General features: G+C 48.9%; 1 protein-coding gene across 1 annotated transcript; it reads left to right on the forward strand.

The window, feature by feature from the left end:
• The first annotated feature begins 492 nt into the window (after positions 1-492).
• Positions 493-13,104, forward strand: LOC135569048 (serine/threonine-protein kinase TBK1-like). The gene is made up of 5 exons (XM_065015875.1): positions 493-932; positions 3,292-3,388; positions 5,327-5,430; positions 11,185-11,256; positions 12,708-13,104. The coding sequence occupies exons 1-5, from the start codon at positions 889-891 to the stop codon at positions 12,757-12,759; spliced, it is 369 nt and encodes a 122-aa protein (XP_064871947.1). The 5' UTR covers positions 493-888; the 3' UTR covers positions 12,760-13,104.
• Positions 13,105-24,928: the final 11,824 nt, after the last annotated feature.

Here is a 24,928-nt window from a genome sequence, read left to right on the forward strand (position 1 = left end):
CATTAGTCCTCCTCTATCCATGATGACAGATCTGCTCCTCAACCCCAACATTAGTCCTCCTCTATCCATGATGACAGATCTGCTCCTCAACCCCAACATTAGTCCTCCTCTATCCATGATGACAGATCTGCTCCTCAACCCCAACATTAGTCCTCCTCTATCCATGATGACAGATCTGCTCCTCAACCCCAACATTAGTCCTCCTCTATCCATGATGACAGATCTGCTCCTCAACCCCAACATTAGTCCTCCTCTATCCATGATGACAGATCTGCTCCTCAACCCCAACATTAGTCCTCTATCCATGATGACAGATCTGCTCCTCAACCCCAACATTAGTCCTCCTCTATCCATGATGACAGATCTGCTCCTCAACCCCAACATTAGTCCTCCTCTATCCATGATGACAGATCTGATCCTCAACCCCAACATTAGTCCTCCTCTATCCTCAATTCCCCAATTTCACAGACAGTGTATATCTTCTGGTTACAGTATAGTACTAATATAATGCTCCTCTAGCAGACAGAAGCTGGTGTTCCATGCCACCAAGGCCAGGTCTCTGGTTACAGTATAGTACTAATATAATGCTCCACTAACAGAGAGAAGCTGGTGTTCCATGCCACCAAGGCCAGGTCTCTGGTTACAGTATAGTACTAATATAATGCTCCACTAACAGAGAGAAGCTGGTGTTCCATGCCACCAAGGCCAGGTCTCTGGTTACAGTATAGTACTAATATAATGCTCCACTAACAGAGAGAAGCTGGTGTTCCATGCCACCAAGGCCAGGTCTCTGGTTACAGTATAGTACTAATATAATGCTCCTCTGACAGACAGAAGCTGGTGTTCCATGCCACCAAGGCCAGGTCTCTGTTTACAGAGGAGTGTGCCATGAAGTACCGCCTCTTCATCTCTAAGAGCGAGGAGTGGATGAGGTAAGTGTCCCGTAATTGAAGGATGATATCAGAAGAGGTCAGTGTGTTCTGTAGATGAAGGATGATATCAGATGAGGTCAGTGTGTTCTGTAGATGAAGGTATCAGATGAGGTCAGTCTGTCTTGTAAAGGATGATATCAGATGAGGTCAGTGTGTTCTGTAGATGAAGGTGTCAGATGAGGTCAGTCTGTCTTGTAAAGGAAGGTATCAGATGAGGTCAGTCTGTCTTGTAAAGGAAGGTATCAGATGAGGTCAGTCTGTCTTGTAAAGGAAGGTATCAGATGAGGTCAATGTGTCTTGTAAAGGATGATATCAGATGAGGTCAGTCTGTCTTGTAAAGGATGATATCAGATGAGGTCAGTCTGTCTTGTAAAGGATGATATCAGATGAGGTCAGTCTGTCTTGTAAAGGATGATATCAGAAGAGGTCAGTCTGTCTTGTAAAGGAAGGTATCAGATGAGGTCAGTCTGTCTTGTAAAGGATGATATCAGATGAGGTCAATGTGTCTTGTAAAGGAAGGTATCAGATGAGGTCAGTCTGTCTTGTAAAGGAAGGTATCAGATGAGGTCAATGTGTCTTGTAAAGGAAGGTATCAGATGAGGTCAGTCTGTCTTGTAAAGGATGATATCAGATGAGGTCAATGTGTCTTGTAAAGGAAGGTATCAGATGAGGTCAGTCTGTCTTGTAAAGGAAGGTATCAGATGAGGTCAGTCTGTCTTGTAAAGGAAGGTATCAGATGAGGTCAATGTGTCTTGTAAAGGAAGGTATCAGATGAGGTCAGTCTGTCTTGTAAAGGATGATATCAGATGAGGTCAATGTGTCTTGTAAAGGAAGGTATCAGATGAGGTCAGTCTGTCTTGTAAAGGAAGGTATCAGATGAGGTCAATGTGTCTTGTAAAGGAAGGTATCAGATGAGGTCAATGTGTCTTGTAAAGGAAGGTATCAGATGAGGTCAGTCTGTCTTGTAAAGGAAGGTATCAGATGAGGTCAGTGTGTTCTGTAGATGAAGGAAGGTATCAGATGAGGTCAATGTGTCTTGTAAAGGAAGGTATCAGATGAGGTCAGTCTGTCTTGTAAAGGATGATATCAGATGAGGTCAGTCTGTCTTGTTAAGGAAGGTATCAGATGAGGTCAGTCTGTCTTGTAAAGGAAGGTATCAGATGAGGTCAGTCTGTCTTGTAAAGGAAGGTATCAGATGAGGTCAGTGTGTTCTGTAGATGAAGGAAGGTATCAGATGAGGTCAGTCTGTCTTGTAAAGGATGATATCAGATGAGGTCAGTGTGTCTTGTAAAGGAAGGTATCAGATGAGGTCAGTGTGTCTTGCAAAGGAAGGTATCAGATGAGGTCAGTGTGTATTGTAAAGGAAGGTATCAGATGAGGTCAGTGTGTCTTGTAAAGGAAGGTATCAGATGAGGTCAGTGTGTCTTGTAAAGGAAGGTATCAGATGAGGTCAGTCTGTCTTGTAAAGGAAGGTATCAGATGAGGTCAGTCTGTCTTGTAAAGGAAGGTATCAGATGAGGTCAGTCTGTCTTGTAAAGGAAGGTATCAGATGAGGTCAGTCTGTCTTGTAAAGGAAGGTATCAGAAGAGGTCAGTATGTCTTGTAAAGGAAGGTATCAGATGAGGTCAGTCTGTCTTGTAAAGGAAGGTATCAGATGAGGTCAGTGTGTTCTGTAGATGAAGGAATGTATCAGCCTGCTGGAAATGGAAAGATCACATGAGCACCCTGCTGCTAAGCAACCCTGTATGTCTGACTGTTCTGATAACTACCTCCCTGCTGCTAAGCAACCGTGTATGTCTGACTGTTCTGATAATTGAACTCCCTGCTGCTAAGCAACCGTGTATGTCTGACTGTTCTGATAACTCCCTGCTGCTAAGCAACTGTATGTCTGACTGTTCTGATAACTACCTCCCTGCTGCTAAGCAGCCCTGTATGTCTAACTGTTCTGATAACTAACTCTTCCTGCTGCTAAGCAACCGTGTATGTCTGACTGTTCTGATAACTAACTCCTGCTGCTAAGCAACCCTGTATGTGTCTGGCTGTTCTGATAACTAACTCCCTGCTGCTAAGCAACCCTGTATGTCTGACTGTTCTGATAACTAACTCCTGCTGCTAAGCAACCCTGTATGTGTCTGACTGTTCTGATAACTAACTCCCTGCTGCTAAGCACCCTGTATGTCTAACTGTTCTGATAACTAACTCCCTGCTGTTAGCAACCCTGTATGTGTCTGACTGTTCTGATAACTACCTCCTGCTGCTAAGCAACCCTGTGTGTCTGACTGTGTGTGTGTGTATGTATGGAAGGTGTGTGTGTGTGTGCTCGCGGTGTATCAATAGTGTGTTTATCTCCCCTGTACAGGAAGGTGCATCATGTGAGGAAGCAGCTGATTGGTCTAACCAGCCAATTCAACAGCGTGGAGAAAGAAGTTTCCATGGTGATGGATAGAGTTATTAAGGTCTGAACACACACAAACACACACACACACACACACACTTACTAAACACTGAAGTAAACAGGAGGTTTCCTCCACTAAGTTGAGGATGGGAGAGGAGGGGATGAGGGGGATGGAAGAGAGAGGGGGATGAGGGAGGAGGGGATGAGGGGAGGTGATGGGAGAGGAAGAGAGAGGAGGGGATGAGGAGAGGGAAGAGAGAGGGGATGAGGGGGAGGGAAGAGAGAGGAGGGGATGAGAGAGGAAGAGAGAGGAGGGGATGAGAGAGGAGGGATGAGGGGAGGGAAGAGAGAGGAGGGGATGAGGGGGAGGGAAGAGAGGAGGGATGAGGGGAGGAGAGAGAGGAGGGGATGAGGGAGAGGAGAGAGGAGGGGATGAGGAGAGGGAAAGAGAGGAGGGGATGAGGGAGGAGGGATGAGGAGAGGAAGCGAGAGGAGGGGATGAGGAGAGGGAAGAGAGAGGAGGGATGAGGGAGAGGGAAGCGAGAGGAGGGGATGGGGAGAGAGAGAGAGGGGATGAGGAGAGATGGCCCGGTGTTTTATGTTCCTCCACTAAGTTGAGGGATGGTGCAGGGGGAGGGAGAGGGAAGAGAGGAGGGGATGAGGAGAGGAAGAGAGAGGAGGGGATGAGGAGAGAGGAAGAGAGAGGAGGGGATGAGGGAGGAGGATGAGGGAGAGGAAGCGAGAGGAGGATGAGGGAGGGAAGAGAGGAGGGGATGAGGGGAGAGGAAGCGAGAGGAGGGGATGAGGAGAGAGAAGAGAGAGGAGGGGATGAGGAGAGATGGCGGTGTTTTATGTTCCTCCACTAAGTTGAGGATGGTGCAGGGGAGGGAGAGGGAAGAGAGAGGAGGGGATGAGGGAGAGGGAAGAGAGAGGAGGGGATGAGGGAGAGGAAGAGAGAGGAGGGGATGAGGGAGAGATGGCCCGGTGTTTTATGTTAGTCTGTGGGAGCAGGTTTGGATTCCCTTAATTATAGACTGGGTGACTATAGATGCAGTTGATTGAAGATCAACTACCGTTTAGTAGCATTTCTGACCATGCTAACATGGTTTCACAGTTATAAAACCAGGACCAACAGCTACCGTTTAGTAGCATTTCTGACCATGCTAACATGGTTTCAGAGTTATAAAACCAGGACCAACAGCTACCGTTTAGTAGCATTTCTGACCATGCTAACATGGTTTCAGAGTTATAAAACCAGGACCAACAGCTACCGTTTAGTAGCATTTCTGACCATGCTAACATGGTTTCACAGTTATAAAACCAGGACCAACAGCTACCGTTTAGTAGCATTTCTGACCATGCTAACATGGTTTCAGAGTTATAAAACCAGGACCAACAGCTACCGTTTAGTAGCATTTCTGACCATGCTAACATGGTTTCAGAGTTATAAAACCAGGACCAACAGCTACCGTTTAGTAGCATTTCTGACCATGCTAACATGGTTTCACAGTTATAAAACCAGGACCAACAGCTACCGTTTAGTAGCATTTCTGACCATGCTAACATGGTTTCAGAGTTATAAAACCAGGACCAACAGCTACCGTTTAGTAGCATTTCTGACCATGCTAACATGGTTTCAGAGTTATAAAACCAGGACCAACAACTCGGTTCTGCGTAACAGAAGCAGAAGAGTACCAGTCAACGTTTGGACACACCTCCTCATTCAAGGGGTTTTCTCGATGTTCTACATTGTAGAATAATAGTGAAGACATCAAAACTATGAAATAACACATTATGGAATCATGTCGTAACCAGAAAAGTGATAAACAAATCAAAATATATTTGAGATTCTTCAAAGTAGCCACGTTTTGTCTTGATGACCGCTCTGCATGGGGGGGAGTAGACATTGTGGTGCATGCATTTATTTTTCGGCTTCAGACCAATGGCTATTCTCCTTAAAAGATGGTTTTCAGTTAATATCCATGTTTGTGTGTTGTAGCTACAGGAGCAGTTACCTGGTAAGGTGCTACCTCTGGCATCCAGTGGTATGGTGAAGCCTCAAGCCTACCTCAGCCAGAGCACCTTGGTAGAGATGACCCTGGGGTGAGTTACTGTTCCTGACCCCTAACCCTTAACCCCTAACCTTACCTCAGCCAGAGCACCTTGGTAGAGATGACCCTGGGGTGAGTTACTGTCCCTGACCTTACCTCAGCCAGATCACCTTGGTAGAGATGACCCTGGGGTGAGTTACTGTCTCTGACCTTACCTCAGCCAGATCACCCTGGTAGAGATGACCCTGGGGTGAGTTACTGTTCCTGACCTCTAACCCTTAACCCCTGACCCTGGGTAAGTCTTACATCTGAGGACATGTTTGTTGACTTGAGGGATGATCTATAACCAGTAGGACGATATTCCACCTTCTCAGTGTCCAGTGTTAACCAGTGAGTGTCCAGTGTTAACCAGTGAGTGTCCAGTGTTAACCAGTGAGTGTCCAGTGTTAACCAGTGGGACAATATTCCACCTTCTCAGTGAGTGTCCAGTGTTAACCAGTGAGTGTCCAGTGTTAACCAGTGAGTGTCCAGTGTTAACCAGTGAGTGTCCAGTGTTAACCAGTGAGTGTCCAGTGTTAACTAGTGAGTGTCCAGTGTTAACCAGTGAGTGTCCAGTGTTAACCAGTGAGTGTCCAGTGTTAACTAGTGAGTGTCCAGTGTTAACCAGTGAGTGTCCAGTGTTAACCAGTGAGTGTCCAGTGTTAACCAGTGAGTGTCCAGTGTTAACCAGTGAGTGTCCAGTGTTAACTAGTGAGTGTCCAGTGTTAACCAGTGAGTGTCCAGTGTTAACCAGTGAGTGTCCAGTGTTAACCAGTGAGTGTTCAGTGTTAACCAGTAGGACGATATTACACCTTCTCAGTGTCCAGTGTTAACCAGTGAGTGTCCAGTGTTAACCAGTGAGTGTCCAGTGTTAACCAGTAGGACAGTATTCCACCTTCTCAGTGAGTGTCCAGTGTTAACCAGTGAGTGTCCAGTGTTAACCAGTGAGTGTCCAGTGTTAACCAGTGAGTGTCCAATGTTAACCAGTGAGTGTCCAGTGTTAACCAGTGAGTGTCCAGTGTTAACCAGTGAGTGTCCAGTGTTAACCAGTAGGACGATATTCCACCTTCTCAGTGAGTGTCCAGTGTTAACCAGTGAGTGTCCAGTGTTAACCAGTAGGACGATATTCCACCTTCTCAGTGTCCAGTGTTAACCAGTGAGTGTCCAGTGTTAACCAGTGAGTGTCCAGTGTTAACCAGTGAGTGTCCAGTGTTAACCAGTGAGTGTCCAGTGTTAACTAGTGAGTGTCCAGTGTTAACCAGTGAGTGTCCAGTGTTAACCAGTGAGTGTCCAGTGTTAACCAGTAGGACGATATTCCACCTTCTCAGTGAGTGTCCAGTGTTAACCAGTGAGTTTCCAGTGTTAACCAGTGAGTTTCCAGTGTTAACCAGTGAGTGTCCAGTGTTAACCAGTGAGTGTCCAGTGTTAACCAGTGGGACAATATTCCACCTTCTCAGTGAGTGTCCAGTGTTAACCAGTGAGTGTCCAGTGTTAACCAGTGAGTGTCCAGTGTTAACCAATAGAACGATATTCCACCTTCTCAGTGTCCAGTGTTAACCAGTAGGACGATATTCCACCTTCTCAGTGAGTGTCCAGTGTTAACCAGTGAGTGTCCAGTGTTAACCAGTGAGTGTCCAGTGTTAACCAGTGAGTGTCCAGTGTTAACCAGTGAGTGTCCAGTGTTAACTAGTGAGTGTCCAGTGTTAACCAGTAGGACAATATTCCACCTTCTCAGTGTCCAGTGTTAACCAGTGAGTGTCCAGTGTTAACCAGTGAGTGTCCAGTGTTAACTAGTGAGTGTCCAGTGTTAACCAGTGAGTGTCCAGTGTTAACCAGTGAGTGTCCAGTGTTAACCAGTGAGTGTCCAGTGTTAACCAGTGAGTGTCCAGTGTTAACCAGTGAGTGTCCAGTGTTAACCAGTGAGTGTCCAGTGTTAACCAGTGAGTGTCCAGTGTTAACCAGTGAGTGTCCAGTGTTAACTAGTGAGTGTCCAGTGTTAACCAGTAGGACAATATTCCACCTTCTCAGTGTCCAGTGTTAACCAGTGAGTGTCCAGTGTTAACCAGTGAGTGTCCAGTGTTAACCAGTGAGTGTCCAGTGTTAACTAGTGAGTGTCCAGTGTTAACCAGTGAGTGTCCAGTGTTAACCAGTGAGTGTCCAGTGTTAACCAGTGAGTGTCCAGTGTTAACCAGTGAGTGTCCAGTGTTAACCAGTGAGTGTCCAGTGTTAACCAGTAGGACGATATTCCACCTTCTCAGTGTCCAGTGTTAACCAGTGAGTGTCCAGTGTTAACCAGTGAGTGTCCAGTGTTAACCAGTAGGACAATATTCCACCTTCTCAGTGAGTGTCCAGTGTTAACCAGTGAGTGTCCAGTGTTAACCAGTGAGTGTCCAGTGTTAACCAGTAGGACGATATTCCACCTTCTCAGTGTCCAGTGTTAACCAGTGAGTGTCCAGTGTTAACCAGTGAGTGTCCAGTGTTAACCAGTAGGACAATATTCCACCTTCTCAGTGAGTGTCCAGTGTTAACCAGTGAGTGTCCAGTGTTAACCAGTAGGACGATATTCCACCTTCTCAGTGAGTGTCCAGTGTTAACCAGTGAGTGTCCAGTGTTAACTAGTGAGTGTCCAGTGTTAACCAGTGAGTGTCCAGTGTTAACCAGTGAGTGTCCAGTGTTAACCAGTGAGTGTCCAGTGTTAACCAGTGAGTAACCAGTGAGTGTCCAGTGTTAACCAGTGAGTGTCCAGTGTTAATCAGTGAGTGTCCAGTGTTAACCAGTGGGACAATATTCCACCATCTCAGTGAGTGTCCAGTGTTAACCAGTGAGTGTCCAGTGTTAACCAGTGAGTGTCCAGTGTTAACCAGTGAGTGTCCAGTGTTAACCAGTGAGTGTCCAGTGTTAACCAGTAGGACGATATTCCACCTTCTCAGTGTCCAGTGTTAACCAGTGAGTGTCCAGTGTTAACCAGTGAGTGTCCAGTGTTAACCAGTGAGTGTCCAGTGTTAACTAGTGAGTGTCCAGTGTTAACCAGTGAGTGTCCAGTGTTAACCAGTGAGTGTCCAGTGTTAACCAGTGAGTGTCCAGTGTTAACCAGTAGGACGATATTCCACCTTCTCAGTGAGTGTCCAGTGTTAACCAGTGAGTTTCCAGTGTTAACCAGTGAGTGTCCAGTGTTAACCAGTGAGTGTCCAGTGTTAACCAGTGAGTGTCCAGTGTTAACCAGTGGGACAATATTCCACCTTCTCAGTGAGTGTCCAGTGTTAACCAGTGAGTGTCCAGTGTTAACCAGTGAGTGTCCAGTGTTAACCAATAGAACGATATTCCACCTTCTCAGTGTCCAGTGTTAACCAGTAGGACGATATTCCACCTTCTCAGTGAGTGTCCAGTGTTAACCAGTGAGTGTCCAGTGTTAACCAGTGAGTGTCCAGTGTTAACCAGTGAGTGTCCAGTGTTAACCAGTGAGTGTCCAGTGTTAACTAGTGAGTGTCCAGTGTTAACCAGTAGGACAATATTCCACCTTCTCAGTGTCCAGTGTTAACCAGTGAGTGTCCAGTGTTAACCAGTGAGTGTCCAGTGTTAACTAGTGAGTGTCCAGTGTTAACCAGTGAGTGTCCAGTGTTAACCAGTGAGTGTCCAGTGTTAACTAGTGAGTGTCCAGTGTTAACCAGTGAGTGTCCAGTGTTAACCAGTGAGTGTCCAGTGTTAACCAGTGAGTGTCCAGTGTTAACCAGTGAGTGTCCAGTGTTAACCAGTGAGTGTCCAGTGTTAACCAGTGAGTGTCCAGTGTTAACCAGTGAGTGTCCAGTGTTAACTAGTGAGTGTCCAGTGTTAACCAGTAGGACAATATTCCACCTTCTCAGTGTCCAGTGTTAACCAGTGAGTGTCCAGTGTTAACCAGTGAGTGTCCAGTGTTAACCAGTGAGTGTCCAGTGTTAACTAGTGAGTGTCCAGTGTTAACCAGTGAGTGTCCAGTGTTAACCAGTGAGTGTCCAGTGTTAACCAGTGAGTGTCCAGTGTTAACTAGTGAGTGTCCAGTGTTAACCAGTGAGTGTCCAGTGTTAACCAGTGAGTGTCCAGTGTTAACCAGTGAGTGTCCAGTGTTAACCAGTGAGTGTCCAGTGTTAACCAGTAGGACGATATTCCACCTTCTCAGTGTCCAGTGTTAACCAGTGAGTGTCCAGTGTTAACCAGTGAGTGTCCAGTGTTAACCAGTAGGACAATATTCCACCTTCTCAGTGAGTGTCCAGTGTTAACCAGTGAGTGTCCAGTGTTAACCAGTGAGTGTCCAGTGTTAACCAGTAGGACGATATTCCACCTTCTCAGTGTCCAGTGTTAACCAGTGAGTGTCCAGTGTTAACCAGTGAGTGTCCAGTGTTAACCAGTAGGACAATATTCCACCTTCTCAGTGAGTGTCCAGTGTTAACCAGTGAGTGTCCAGTGTTAACCAGTGAGTGTCCAGTGTTAACCAGTAGGACGATATTCCACCTTCTCAGTGAGTGTCCAGTGTTAACCAGTGAGTGTCCAGTGTTAACTAGTGAGTGTCCAGTGTTAACCAGTGAGTGTCCAGTGTTAACCAGTGAGTGTCCAGTGTTAACCAGTGAGTGTCCAGTGTTAACCAGTGAGTGTCCAGTGTTAACCAGTGAGTAACCAGTGAGTGTCCAGTGTTAACCAGTGAGTGTCCAGTGTTAATCAGTGAGTGTCCAGTGTTAACCAGTGGGACAATATTCCACCATCTCAGTGAGTGTCCAGTGTTAACCAGTGAGTGTCCAGTGTTAACCAGTGAGTGTCCAGTGTTAACCAGTGAGTGTCCAGTGTTAACCAGTGAGTGTCCAGTGTTAACTAGTGAGTGTCCAGTGTTAACCAGTGAGTGTCCAGTGTTAACCAGTGAGTGTCCAGTGTTAACCAGTGAGTGTCCAGTGTTAACTAGTGAGTGTCCAGTGTTAACCAGTGAGTGTCCAGTGTTAACCAGTGAGTGTCCAGTGTTAACCAGTGAGTGTCCAGTGTTAACCAGTGAGTGTCCAGTGTTAACCAGTAGGACGATATTCCACCTTCTCAGTGTCCAGTGTTAACCAGTGAGTGTCCAGTGTTAACCAGTGAGTGTCCAGTGTTAACCAGTAGGACAATATTCCACCTTCTCAGTGAGTGTCCAGTGTTAACCAGTGAGTGTCCAGTGTTAACCAGTGAGTGTCCAGTGTTAACCAGTAGGGACGATATTCCACCTTCTCAGTGTCCAGTGTTAACCAGTGAGTGTCCAGTGTTAACCAGTGAGTGTCCAGTGTTAACCAGTAGGACAATATTCCACCTTCTCAGTGAGTGTCCAGTGTTAACCAGTGAGTGTCCAGTGTTAACCAGTGAGTGTCCAGTGTTAACCAGTAGGACGATATTCCACCTTCTCAGTGAGTGTCCAGTGTTAACCAGTGAGTGTCCAGTGTTAACTAGTGAGTGTCCAGTGTTAACCAGTGAGTGTCCAGTGTTAACCAGTGAGTGTCCAGTGTTAACCAGTGAGTGTCCAGTGTTAACCAGTGAGTGTCCAGTGTTAACCAGTGAGTAACCAGTGAGTGTCCAGTGTTAACCAGTGAGTGTCCAGTGTTAATCAGTGAGTGTCCAGTGTTAACCAGTGGGACAATATTCCACCATCTCAGTGAGTGTCCAGTGTTAACCAGTGAGTGTCCAGTGTTAACCAGTGAGTGTCCAGTGTTAACCAGTGAGTGTCCAGTGTTAACCAGTGAGTGTCCAGTGTTAACTCTATCCTTTCTGTGATTCCCAGGATGAAGAAGCTGAAGGAAGAGATGGAGGGGGTAGTTAAGGAGTTGGCCGAGAACAACCACTTCCTGGAGAGGTGGGGACTTGTCTGGCTACACAGAGCTCCCTGTGATGGCCGTATGTTATAACAGACCGAGACCAGCAATTCAAAACATGGTCAATAACCCTGATAAGACATATGAAGGCCCCCTTCCTGTTAGATCAGCTGTTTGGTCCTTCCTGTTAGATCAGCTGTTTGGTCCTTCCTGTTTGGTCCTTCCTGTTAGATCAGATCAGCTGTTTGGTCCTTCCTGTTAGATCAGCTGTTTGGTCCTTCCTGTTTGGTCCTTCCTGTTAGATCAGCTGTTTGGTCCTTCCTGTTAGATCAGCTGTTTGGTCCTTCCTGTTTGGTCCTTCCTGTTAGATCAGCTGTTTGGTCCTTCCTGTTAGATCAGCTGTTTGGTCCTTCCTGTCAGATCAGCTGTTTGGTCCTTCCTGTTAGATCAGCTGTTTGGTCCTTCCTGTTAGATCAGCTGTTTGGTCCTTCCTGTTTGGTCCTTCCTGTTAGATCAGATCAGCTGTTTGGTCCTTCCTGTCAGATCAGCTGTTTGGTCCTTCCTGTCAGATCAGCTGTTTGGTCCTTCCTGTCAGATCAGCTGTTTGGTCCTTCCTGTCAGATCAGCTGTTTGGTCCTTCCTGTCAGATCAGCTGTTTGGTCCTTCCTGTTAGATCAGCTGTTTGGTCCTTCCTGTTTGGTCCTTCCTGTTAGATCAGCTGTTTGGTCCTTCCTGTTTGGTCCTTCCTGTTTGGTCCTTCCTGTTTGGTCCTTCCTGTTTGGTCCTTCCTGTTAGATCAGATCAGCTGTTTGGTCCTTCCTGTTAGATCAGCTGTTTGGTCCTTCCTGTTAGATCAGCTGTTTGGTCCTTCCTGTTAGATCAGCTGTTTGGTCCTTCCTGTTAGATCAGCTGTTTGGTCCTTCCTGTTAGATCAGATCAGCTGTCTGGTCCTTCCTGTTAGATCAGATCAGCTGTTTGGTCCTTCCTGTTAGATCAGATCAGCTGTTTGGTCCTTCCTGTTAGATCAGCTGTTTGGTCCTTCCTGTTAGATCAGCTGTTTGGTCCTTCCTGTTAGATCAGATCAGCGGTTTGGTCCTTCCTGTTAGATCAGCTGTCTGGTCCTTCCTGTTAGATCAGCTGTTTGGTCCTTCCTGTTAGATCAGCTGTTTGGTCCTTCCTGTTTGGTCCTTCCTGTTAGATCAGATCAGCTGTTTGGTCCTTCCTGTCAGATCAGCTGTCTGGTCCTTCCTGTTAGATCAGCTGTCTGGTCCTTCCTGTTAGATCAGCTGTTTGGTCCTTCCTGTTAGATCAGCTGTTTGGTCCTTCCTGTTAGATCAGCTGTTTGGTCCTTCCTGTTTGGTCCTTCCTGTTAGATCAGCTGTTTGGTCCTTCCTGTTAGATCAGCTGTTTGGTCCTTCCTGTTAGATCAGCTTCTATTTATGCCCATGCACTCTCTATTGATATAATATTGTCTGATGTTGCTGTTTTCCAGGTTTGGCTCTTTGACATTGGATGGAGGAATGAGAAGTGTGGACCGTATCTGAGACCATGTGGCCCCTCGCTACACCCTACACCTTCACCCAACCTCCATACCCACCCTAAACCTTCACCCACCCTCCACCTTCACCCACCCTCCATACCCACCCTACACCTTCACCCACCCTCCATACCCACCCTAAACCCTCCCCCCGACTCTCACCCACCTTAAACCCTCACCCAACCTCCCTACCCACCCTAAACCCTCACCCACCTTAAACCCTCACCCAACCTCCCTATCCACCCTCCACCTTCACCCAACCTCCATACCCACCCTAAACCTTCACCCAACCTCCATACCCACCTTAAACCCTCCCCACCTTAAACCCTTACCCAACCTCCATACCCACCTAAACCCTTACCCAACCTCCATACCCACCCTAAACCCTCCCCCAACTCTCCCCCACCTTAAACCCTTACCCAACCTCCATACCCACCTAAACCTTCACCCAACCTCCATACCCACCTTAAACCCTCCCCCAACTCTCCCCCACCTTAAACCCTTACCCAACCTCCATACCCACCTTAAACCCTCACCCAACCTCCCTATCCACCCTAAACCCTCACCCACCTTAAACCCTCACCCAACCTCCCTATCCACCTAAACCCTCACCCACCTTAAACCCTCACCCAACCTCCCTATCCACCCTCCACCTTCACCCAACCTCCATACCCACCCTAAACCCTTACCCAACCTCCATACCCACCCTAAACCCTCCCCCAACTCTCCCCACCTTAAACCCTCACCCAACCTCCCTATCCACCCTAAACCCTCACCCACCTTAAACCCTCACCCAACCTCCCTATCCACCCTAAACCCTCACCCACCTTAAACCCTCACCCAACCTCCCTATCCACCCTCCACCTTCACCCAACCTCCCTATCCACCCTCCACCTTCACCCAACCTCCATACCCACCCTACACCTTCACCCCAACCTCCATACCCACCTTAAACCCTCCCCCCAACTCTCCCCACCTTAAACCCTTACCCAACCTCCATACCCACCTTAAACCCTCACCCAACCTCCATACCCACCCTACACCTTCACCCAACCTCCATACCCACCCTACACCTTCACCCAACCTCCATACCCACCTTAAACCCTCCCCCAACTCTCCCCCACCTTAAACCCTCCCCCAACTCTCCCCCACCTTAAACCCTTACCCAACCACCATACCCACCTAAACCCTCACCCCTCGACTCACCCACCCTAAACCCTCACCCCTCGACTCACCCACCCTAAACCCTCACCCAACCTCCCCCTGACTCTCAACCCACCCTAAACCCTCACCCCTGACTCTCAACCCACCCTCACCCCTCGACTCACCCACCCTAAATCCCCACCTCAATCCACTTTCTAGACCAGGGGTCTCCAACCTTTTCAAGCATGAGAGCTCCCTTCAAATAGACCCGTTGTTGCAACTCTTCCCCGGGTCCTTAGTGTACAAGAGACACTGTTTTCTGTCGATATACCTGGTAAAACAATGGTTGATAAACACTAAAGGAGGCCCTATCAAATCTGAGCTGTTTTTTTTCTCCCAAATTTTTCTGTTTTCTCAGTTGATGTGTTTAGTTTTTAATCTCAAAACGGCATGTTCTGAGTCCATGTCAATGTTTAAATCACATCAGAAGAAACTATTTTTAGGTTTGGAAGAAAACGAACACGTTTAGATTTTGGAGTGCAATTCCCTTCCCTGACCCCACCAGTCTACAGTCTCGACCCTGACCCCTACCTGACCCCCACCTCAATCCACTATCTATTCCCTGACCCCTAACTGACCCCACCAGTCTACAGTCTTGACCCCTGACCCCTAACCTGACCCCACCAGTCTATAGTCTCGACACTGACCCCTACCTGACCCCACCAGTCTACAGTCTCGACGCTGACCCCTACCTGACCCCACCAGTCTACAGTCTAGACCCCTGACCCCTACCTGACCCCACCGTCTCGACGCTGACCCCTACCTGACCCCACCAGTCTACAGTCTAGACCCCTGACCCCACCAGTCTACAGTCTAGACCCCTGACCCCAACCTGACCCCACCAGTCTACAGTCTAGACCCCTGACCCCTACCTGACCCCACCAGTCTACAGACTAGAACCCTCACCCCTACCTGACCCCACCAGTCTACAGTCTAGACCCCTGACCCCACCAGTCTACAGTCTCGACGCTGACCCCTACCTGACCCCACCAGTCTACAGTCTCGACGCTGACCCCTACCTGACCCCACCAGTCTACAGTCTCGACGCTGACCCCTACCTGACCCCACCAGTCTACAGTCTAGCCCCTGACCCCTACCTGACCCCACCAGTCTACAGACTAGACCCCTGACCCCTACCTGACCCCACCAGTCTACAGTCTCGACGCTGACCCCTACCTGACCCCAGCAGTCTAGTCTCGACGCTGACCCCTACCTGACCCCACCAGTCTACAGTCTCGACGCTGACCCCTATCTGACCCCACCAGTCTACAGTCTAGACCCCTGACCCCTACCTGACCCCACCAGTCTACAGACTAGAACCCTGACCCCAACCTGACCCCACCAGTCTACAGACTAGACCCCTGACCCCAACCTGACCCCACCAGTCTACAGACTAGAACCCTGACCCCAACCTGACCCCACCAGTCTACAGACTAGAAACCTGACCCCAACCTGACCCCACCAGTCTACAGACTAGACCCCTGACCCCTACCTGACCCCACCAGTCTACAGACTAGACCCCTGACCCCACCAGTCTAGACGATACAGAGAAAGGAGAATATTCCCTCATCTGGCCAGTGGTATATAATTCCTGTGTATGTACATGCGTGCTTCATGCTGTAAATAGTCTGAGTGTGTAATGTGTATTATTATTAATTAATAATTATTAATTAATCTCTCTCTTCTGGCCTCTTCTCCAAGCTGGCAACTTCTGTTAGAGACTAAAGAGGGGAAATGTCCTTCAGGAATCAACATTGTATTACCAGTTAGTAGTTCTTACTACTACACTGTCCCAAAATGCCTCCCTATTTCCTTTCTCGTGCTCTACCCATAGTGCACTACTTCTGACCAGAGCCCAGAGGGGGATAAGGGGTCATTTGGGATGTGCCCTCTGTGTTGCTGTAGTGCACTATGAAGGAGAATAGGGGGGTCATTTGGGATGTGCCCTCTGTGTTGCTATAGTGCACTATGAAGGGGAATAGGGGGGTCATTTGGGATGTGCTCTCTGTTGCCTTTAGTTTAATTTAGTCTGCAGATCTTTTTTACTTCCTGTTGTGTTAACAGGGTTATATTTTACTTCCTGTTGTGTTAACAGGGTTATATTCATCATCATCTCTGTTGCCCATCTGTTATAAATATTAAAATGGCTCACAGGCTCAGATTATAGTTATTGCTCTTTTAAAATAAAATCCTACTGTCCTTAAATATGATTTCTTATTTGAAATAACCCAAAATGATTACTGTCTTTTGTTTGAACAAATGAAGTGAGTTTCCTCTCTGATTGGCTCACAGGCTCAGAGTTTCCTCTCTGATTGGCTCACAGGCTCAGAGTTTCCTCTCTGATTGGCTCAAATCAAATCAAATGTATTTATATAGCCCTTCATACATCAGCTGATATCTCAAAGTGCTGTACAGAAACCCAGCCTAAAACCCCAAACAGCAAGCAATGCAGGTGTAGAAGCACGGTGGCTAGGAAAAACTCCCTAGAAAGGCCGGAACCTAGGAAGAAACCTAGAGAGGAACCAGGCTATGTGGGGTGGCCAGTCCTCTTCTGGCTGTGCCGGGTAGAGATTATAACAGAACATGGCCAAGATGTTCAAATGTTCATAAATGACCAGCATGGTTGAATAATAATAAGGCAGAACAGTTGAAACTGGAGCAGCAGCACGGCCAGGTGGACTGGGGACAGCAAGGAGTCATCATGTCAGGTAGTCCTGGGGTTATGGTCCTAGGGCTCAGGTCCTCCGAGAGAGAGAAAGAAAGAAAGAGAGAAGGAGAAAATTAGAGAACGCACACTTAGATTCACACAGGACACCGAATAGGACAGGAGAAGTACTCCACATATAACAAACTGACCCTAGGCCCCCGACACATAAACTACTGCAGCATAAATACTGGAGGCTGAGACAGGAGGGGTCAGGAGACACTGTGGCCCCATCCGAGGACACCCCCGGGGTTTTGATTGTATGAACCAACAGGCTTAATGGTGCTGATGAGATGAATACAGGTGATGGAGAAACCCCATCTGTTGGAGCTGGGATCACACAGAGATGAATACAGGTGATGGAGAAACCCCATCTGTTGGAGCTGGATCACACAGAGATGAATACAGGTGATGGAGAAACCCCATCTGTTGGAGCTGGGATCACACAGAGATGAATACAGGTGATGGAGAAACCCCATCTGTTGGAGCGCCATCACACAGAGATGAATACAGGTGATGGAGAAACCCCATCTGTTGGAGCGCTGATCACACAGAGATGAATACAGGTGATGGAGAAACTCCATCTGTTGGAGCTGGATCACACAGAGATGAATACAGGTGATGGAGAAACCCCATCTGTTGGAGCTGGATCACACAGAGATGAATACAGGTGATGGAGAAACCCCATCTGTTGGAGCGCTGATCACACAGAGATGAATACAGGTGATGGAGAAACCCCATCTGTTGGAGCTGGGATCACACAGAGATGAATACAGGTGATGGAGAAACCCCATCTGTTGGAGCTGGATCACACAGAGATGAATACAGGTGATGGAGAAACCCCATCTGTTGGAGCTGGGATCACACAGAGATGAATACAGGTGATGGAGAAACCCCATCTGTTGGAGCGCTGATCACACAGAGATGAATACAGGTGATGGAGAAACCCCATCTGTTGGAGCGCTGATCACACAGAGATGAATACAGGTGATGGAGAAACCCCATCTGTTGGAGCTGGGATCACACAGAGATGAATACAGGTGATGGAGAAACCCCATCTGTTGGAGCTGGGATCACACAGAGATGAATACAGGTGAATGATGGAGAAACCCCATCTGTTGGAGCGCTGATCACACAGAGATGAATACAGGTGATGGAGAAACCCCATCTGTTGGAGCTGGGATCACACAGAGATGAATACAGGTGATGGAGAAACCCCATCTGTTGGAGCTGGATCACACAGAGATGAATACAGGTGATGGAGAAACCCCATCTGTTGGAGCTGGGATCACACAGAGGTGAATACAGGTGATGGAGAAACCCCATCTGTTGGAGCTGGATCACACAGAGATGAATACAGGTGATGGAGAAACCCCATCTGTTGGAGCGCTGATCACACAGAGATGAATACAGGTGATGGAGAAACCCCATCTGTTGGAGCTGGGATCACACAGAGATGAATACAGGTGATGGAGAAACCCCATCTGTTGGAGCGCTAAGAGGTGTGGTGGTGGGGACTACACATCAGGGTCATAGACCCTCATAAGAGGTGTGGTGGGGACTACACATCAGAGTCATAGACCCTCATAAGAGGTGGTGGGGACTACACATCAGGGTCATAGACCCTCATAAGAGGTGATAGGGACTACACATCAGGGTCATAGACCCTCATAAGAGGTGTGGTGGGGACTACACATCAGGGTCATAGACCCTCATAAGAGGTGGTGGGGACTACACATCAGGGTCATAGACCCTCATAAGAGGTGGTGGGGACTACACATCAGGGTCATTGACCCTCATAAGAGGTGGTAGGGACTACACATCAGGGTCATAGACCCTCATAAGAGGTGGTAGGGACTACACATCAGGGTCATAGACCCTCATAAGAGGTGGTAGGGACTACACATCAGGGTCATTGACCCTCATAAGAGGTGGTGGGGACTACACATCAGGGTCATAGACCCTCATAAGAGGTGATAGGGACTACACATCAGGGTCATAGACCCTCATAAGAGGTGGTGGGGACTACACATCAGGGTCATTGACCCTCATAAGAGGTGAGGTGGTGACTACACATCAGGGTCATTGACCCTCATAAGAGGTGTGGCGGTGACTACACATCAGGGTCATTGACCCTCATAAGAGGTGAGGTGGTAGGGACTACACATCAGGGTCATAGACCCTCATAAGAGGTGGTGGGGACTACACATCAGGGTCATAGACCCTCATAAGAGGTGGTGGGGACTACACATCAGGGTCATAGACCCTCATAAGAGGTGTGGTGGTGGGGACTACACATCAGGGTCATTGACCCTCATAAGAGGTGGTAGGGACTACACATCAGGGCCATAGACCCTCATAAGAGGTGGTAGGGACTACACATCAGGGCCATAGACCCTCATAAGAGGTGGTGGGGACTACACATCAGGGTCATTGACCCTCATAAGAGGTGTGGTGGGGACTACACATCAAGGTCATAGACCCTCATAAGAGGTGGTGGGGACTACACATCAGGGTCATAGACCCTCATAAGAGGTGATAGGGACTACACATCAGGGTCATAGACCCTCATAAGAGGTGTGGTGGGGACTACACAACAGGGTCATAGACCCTCATAAGAGGTGGTGGGGACTACACATCAGGGTCATAGACCCTCATAAGAGGTGGTGGGGACTACACATCAGGGTCATTGACCCTCATAAGAGGTGGTAGGGACTACACATCAGGGTCATAGACCCTCATAAGAGGTGGGGACTACACATCAGGGTCATTGACCCTCATAAGAGGTGGTAGGGACTACACATCAGGGTCATAGACCCTCATAAGAGGTGGTAGGGACTACACATCAGGGTCATTGACCCTCATAAGAGGTGGTGGGGACTACACATCAGGGTCATTGACCCTCATAAGAGGTGAGGTGGTGACTACACATCAGGGTCATTGACCCTCATAAGAGGTGAGGTGGTAGGGACTACACATCAGGGTCATAGACCCTCATAAGAGGTGGTGGGGACTACACATCAGGGTCATTGACCCTCATAAGAGGTGGTAGGGACTACACATCAGGGTCATAGACCCTCATAAGAGGTGGTAGGGACTACACATCAGGGTCATAGATCCTCATAAGAGGTGGTGGGGACTACATATCAGGGCCATAGACCCTCATAAGAGGTGTGGTGGGGACTACACATCAGGGTCATAGACCCTCATAAGAGGTGGTGGGGACTACACATCAGGGTCATTGACCCTCATAAGAGGTGGTGGGGACTACACATCAGGGTCATTGACCCTCATAAGAGGTGGTGGGGACTACACATCAGGGTCATAGACCCTCATAAGAGGTGGTGGGGACTACACATCAGGGTCATTGACCCTCATAAGAGGTGTGGTGGGGACTACACATCAGGGTCATAGACCCTCATAAGAGGTGTGGTGGTGGGGACTACACATCAGGGTCATAGACCCTCATAAGAGGTGTGGTGGTGGGGACTACACATCAGGGTCATAGACCCTCATAAGAGGTCAAGTGTGTTCCAAATAGGCACTCTGTTCCCTATATAGAGTCCTATGGCCCCCTCATGCCAAATAGGCACTCTGTTCCCTATGTAGAGTCCTATGGCCCCATCATGCCAAATAGGCACTCTGTTCCCTGTATAGAGTCCTATGGCCCCCTCATGCCAAATAGGCACTCTGTTCCCTATGTAGAGTCCTATGGCCCCCTCATGCCAAATAGGCACTCTGTTCCCTATGTAGAGCCCTATGGCCCCCTCATGCCAAATAGGCACTCTGTTCCCTATATAGAGTCCTATGGCCCCCTCATGCCAAATAGGCACTCTGTTCCCTATGTAGAGCCCTATGGCCCCCTCATGCCAAATAGGCACTCTGTTCCCTATATAGAGTCCTATGGCCCCCTCATGCCAAATAGGCACTCTGTTCCCTATGTAGAGCCCTATGGCCCCCTCATGCCAAATAGGCACTCTGTTCCCTATGTAGAGTCCTATGGCCCCCTCATGCCAAATAGGCACTCTGTTCCCTATGTAGAGTCCTATGGCCCCCTCATGCCAAATAGGCACTCTGTTCCCTATGTAGAGCCCTATGGCCCCCTCATGCCAAATAGGCACTCTGTTCCCTATATAGAGTCCTATGGCCCCCTCATGCCAAATAGGCACTCTGTTCCCTATGTAGAGCCCTATGGCCCCCTCATGCCAAATAGGCACTCTGTTCCCTATGTAGAGTCCTATGGCCCCCTCATGCCAAATAGGCACTCTGTTCCCTATGTAGAGCCCTATGGCCCCCTCATGCCAAATAGGCACTCTGTTCCCTATGTAGAGTCCTATGGCCCCCTCATGCCAAATAGGCACTCTGTTCCCTATGTAGAGCCCTATGGCCCCCTCATGCCAAATAATGTCCCCCATATCAACGGTGTGATGACCTAATGATTCGTTTTGGAGATCATTACAGCCTAAATCACGCTATGCAAACAAGGCTGATTTCCGGTGCTGTTTAGCTAATGAAATGAAAACAAAAAACGTAGTTAGAATTCATGTTAACGTGTTTAAATCCATGTCTAAAACGTTGCTACGTTTCAGGAAATGGTCAAGAAAACATGTAATCTGCTTGACACGTTAGTTACTGACCTCATAGATCACGAAGTCAAATCCGTTTGACTCATACACTGGCTTGTCTGTCGTGTTTTTATTGTTAACCTGCCCGTCCCTCATCGACACTGAAATAATATATTAAATCAGTCGTCTATTATGGTTCATGTTGTTCTTTCTCACGCAGCTCGGCAGCGCCCCCTTCTGGTTGAATATATATATGTATCTGTTGTTGGTCCTAGGATATAACAATGAATAACATGGAACAAAGAAGAACCATCAAAGGACAACTTACAATGAACAGTGTATGAAACAGCTGTGAAAAACCAAAACCCGACAATATTTCAGATTTTAATACATAAACTGATTGTTTTTGGTACAGTTGTGTCATTCATTTAATTTTTGGTACATTCACATGGTAATCAGAATGAAATAGTGAATTCTGGTGTGGGAATAGAGAGGGCTGTGCTGTGTGGGAGGGAGGTTCAGCCTGTCTCAGAAGGGCTGTGCTGTGTGGGAGGGAGGTTCAGCCTGTCTCAGAAGGGCTGTGCTGTGTGGGAGGGAGGTTCAGCCAGTCTCAGAAGGGCTGTGCTGTGTGGGAGGGAGGTTCAGCCAGTCTAAGAAGGGCTGTGCTGTGTGGGAGGGAGGGAGGTTCAGCCTGTCTCAGAAGGGCTGTGCTGTGTGGGAGGGAGGTTCAGCCTGTCTCAGAAGGGCTGTGCTGTGTGGGAGGGAGGTTCAGCCAGTCTCAGAAGGGCTGTGCTGTGTGGGAGGGAGGGAGGTTCAGCCAGTCTCAGAAGGGCTGTGCTGTGTGGGAGGGAGGTTCAGCCAGTCTCAGAAGGTCTGTGCTGTGTGGGAGGGAGGTTCAGCCTGTCTCAGAAGGGCTGTGCTGTGTGGGAGGGAGGGAGGTTCAGCCTGTCTCAGAAGGGCTGTGCTGTGTGGGAGGGAGGGAGGTTCAGCCTGTCTCAGAAGGGCTGTGCTGTGTGGGAGGGAGGGAGGTTCAGCCTGTCTCAGAAGGGCTGTGCTGTGTGGGAGGGAGGGAGGTTCAGCCAGTCTCAGAAGGTCTGTGCTGTGTGGGAGGGAGGTTCAGCCTGTCTCAGAAGGGCTGTGCTGTGTGGGAGGGAGGTTCAGCCTGTCTCAGAAGGGCTGTGCTGTGTGGGAGGGAGGTTCAGCCTGTCTCAGAAGGTCTGTGCTGTGTGGGAGGGAGGTTCAGCCTGTCTCAGAAGGGCTGTGCTGTGTGGGAGGGAGGGAGGTTCAGCCTGTCTCAGAAGGGCTGTGCTGTGTGGGAGGGAGGGAGGTTCAGCCAGTCTCAGAAGGGCTGTGCTGTGTGGGAGGGAGGTTCAGCCTGTCTCAGAAGGGCTGTGCTGTGTGGGAGGGAGGTTCAGCCTGTCTCAGAAGGGCTGTGCTGTGTGAGAGGGAGGTTCAGCCAGTCTCAGAAGGGCTGTGCTGTGTGGGAGGGAGGTTCAGCCAGTCTCAGAAGGGCTGTGCTGTGTGGGAGGGAGGTTCAGCCAGTCTCAGAAGGGCTGTGCTGTGTGGGAGGGAGGTTCAGCCAGTCTCAGAAGGGCTGTGCTGTGTGGGAGGGAGGTTCAGCCAGTCTCAGAAGGGCTGTGCTGTGGGAGGGAGGTTCAGCCTGTCTCAGAAGGGCTGTGCTGTGTGGGAGAGGGAGGTTCAGCCAGTCTCAGAAGGGCTGTGCTGTGTGGGAGGGAGGTTCAGCCAGTCTCAGAAGGGCTGTGCTGTGGGGAGGGAGGTTCAGCCTGTCTCAGAAGGGCTGTGCTGTGTGGGAGGGAGGTTCAGCCAGTCTCAGAAGGGCTGCTGCTTTGTTCTGAGTGTTTGAGTGTTTTTAGTTATTCTGTGTATCTCACATATTATGTGCCCAGTATGATACGGCTAGCAAACTGTATTATTAGATAATGACAACATGACAATAACAGTAGCTGTCGATAAGGAGATGGTGCTGTGTGGGCAGAGTTTGGCAATCAGACGTCCAATCAGAGAGGGCAGAATGTGTCTAGAGGGAGAGGAGAGAGGCAGAATGTTGTCAGAGGAGGGAGAGAGAGGAGAGAGGAGGGAGAGAGGCAGAATGTTGTCTAGAGGGAGAGGCTTCTGTGTGGAGAGAGGAGAGAGGCAGAATGTGGTCTAGAGGAAGAGGAGAGGCAGAATGTTGTCTAGTGGGAGGGAGGGAGGAGGCAGAATGTTGTCTAGAGGGAGTGGAGAGAGGCAGAATGTTGTCTAGAGGAAGAGGAGAGGAGAGAGGCAGAATGGTCTAGAGGAAGAGGAGAGAGGCAGAATGTTGTCTAGGGAGGGAGAGAGGCAGAATGTTGTCAGAGAGAGGCAGAATGTTGTCTAGAGGGGAGGAGAGGGCAGAATGTTGTCTAGAGGGAGAGAGAGAGAGAGAGAGGCAGAATGCTGTCTAGAGGAAGAGGGAGAGGAGAGAGGCAGAATGTTGTCTAGAGGGAGAGAGAGAGGCAGAATGTTGTCTAGAGGAAGAGGAGAGAGGCAGAATGTTGTCTAGAGGAGAGGAGAAGGGCAGAATGTTGTCTAGAGGGAGGGAGAGAGGAGAGAGGCAGAATGTGGTCTCAGGAAGAGGAGAGAGGCAGAATGTTGTCTAGAGGGAGAGAGAGAGGCAGAATGTTGTCTAGAGGGAGTGGAGAGAGGCAGAATGTTGTCTAGAGGAGAGGAGAGATGAGAGGCAGAATGTGGTCTAGAGGAAGAGGAGAGAGGCAGAATTTGTCTAGAGGAAGAGGAGAGAGGCAAGAATGTTGTCTAGAGGGAGAGGAGAGGCAGAATGTTGTCTAGAGGGAGAGGAGAGAGGCAGAATGTTGTCTAGGAGGGAGAGGAGAGAGGAGAGAGGCAGAATGTTGTCTAGAGGGAGGAGAGAGGAGAGAGGCAGAATGTTGTCTAGAGGAGAGGAGAGAGGAGAGAGGCAGAATGTTGTCTAGAGGGAGAGGAGAGAGGAGAGAGGCAGAATGTGGTCTAGAGGAAGAGGAGAGAGGCAGAATGTTGTCTAGAGGAAGAGAGAGAGGCAGAATGTTGTCTAGAGGAAGAGGAGAGAGGAGAGAGGCAGAATGTGGTCTAGAGGAAGAGGAGAGAGGCAGAATGTTGTCTAGAGGGAGAGGAGAGAGGCAGAATGTTGTCTAGAGGGAGAGGAGAGAGGCAGAATGTTGTCTAGAGGGAGAGGAGAGAGGAGAGAGGCAGAATGTGGTCTAGAGGAAGAGGAGAGAGGCAGAATGTTGTCTAGAGGGAGAGGAGAGAGGCAGAATGTTGTCTAGAGGGAGTGGAGAGAGGCAGAATGTTGTCTAGAGGAAGAGGAGAGAGGCAGAATGTGGTCTAGAGGAAGAGGAGAGAGGCAGAATGTTGTCTAGAGGAAGAGGAGAGAGGCAGAATGTTGTCTAGAGGGAGAGGAGAGGGATGTTGAGAGGGAGAGGAGAGAGGCAGAATGTTGTCTAGAGGGAGGAGAGAGGAGAGAGGCAGAATGTTGTCTAGAGGAAGAGGAGAGAGGAGAGAGGCAGAATGTTGTCTAGAGGGAGAGGAGAGAGGCAGAATGTTGTCTAGAGGAAGAGGAGAGAGGCAGAATGTTGTCTAGAGGGAGAGGAGAGAGGCAGAATGTTGTCTAGAGGGAGTGGAGAGAGGAGAGAGGCAGAATGTGGTCTAGAGGAAGAGGAGAGAGGCAGAAT

Source organism: Oncorhynchus nerka, unplaced genomic scaffold (assembly GCF_034236695.1).
Source record: "Oncorhynchus nerka isolate Pitt River unplaced genomic scaffold, Oner_Uvic_2.0 unplaced_scaffold_1238, whole genome shotgun sequence".
In the NCBI taxonomy this organism is placed as follows: domain Eukaryota; kingdom Metazoa; phylum Chordata; class Actinopteri; order Salmoniformes; family Salmonidae; genus Oncorhynchus; species Oncorhynchus nerka.

Bases quoted from the DNA above. Each gene is read 5' to 3' on its own strand.
- LOC135569048 (XM_065015875.1), top strand. From the start codon at position 889: ATGAAGTACCGCCTCTTCATCTCTAAGAGCGAGGAGTGGATGAG. The intron at 933-3,291 runs GTAAGTGTCCCG...TCCCCTGTACAG, and splicing joins AAGAGCGAGGAGTGGATGAG to GAAGGTGCATCATGTGAGGA. The intron at 5,431-11,184 runs GTGAGTTACTGT...TGTGATTCCCAG, and splicing joins TTGGTAGAGATGACCCTGGG to GATGAAGAAGCTGAAGGAAG.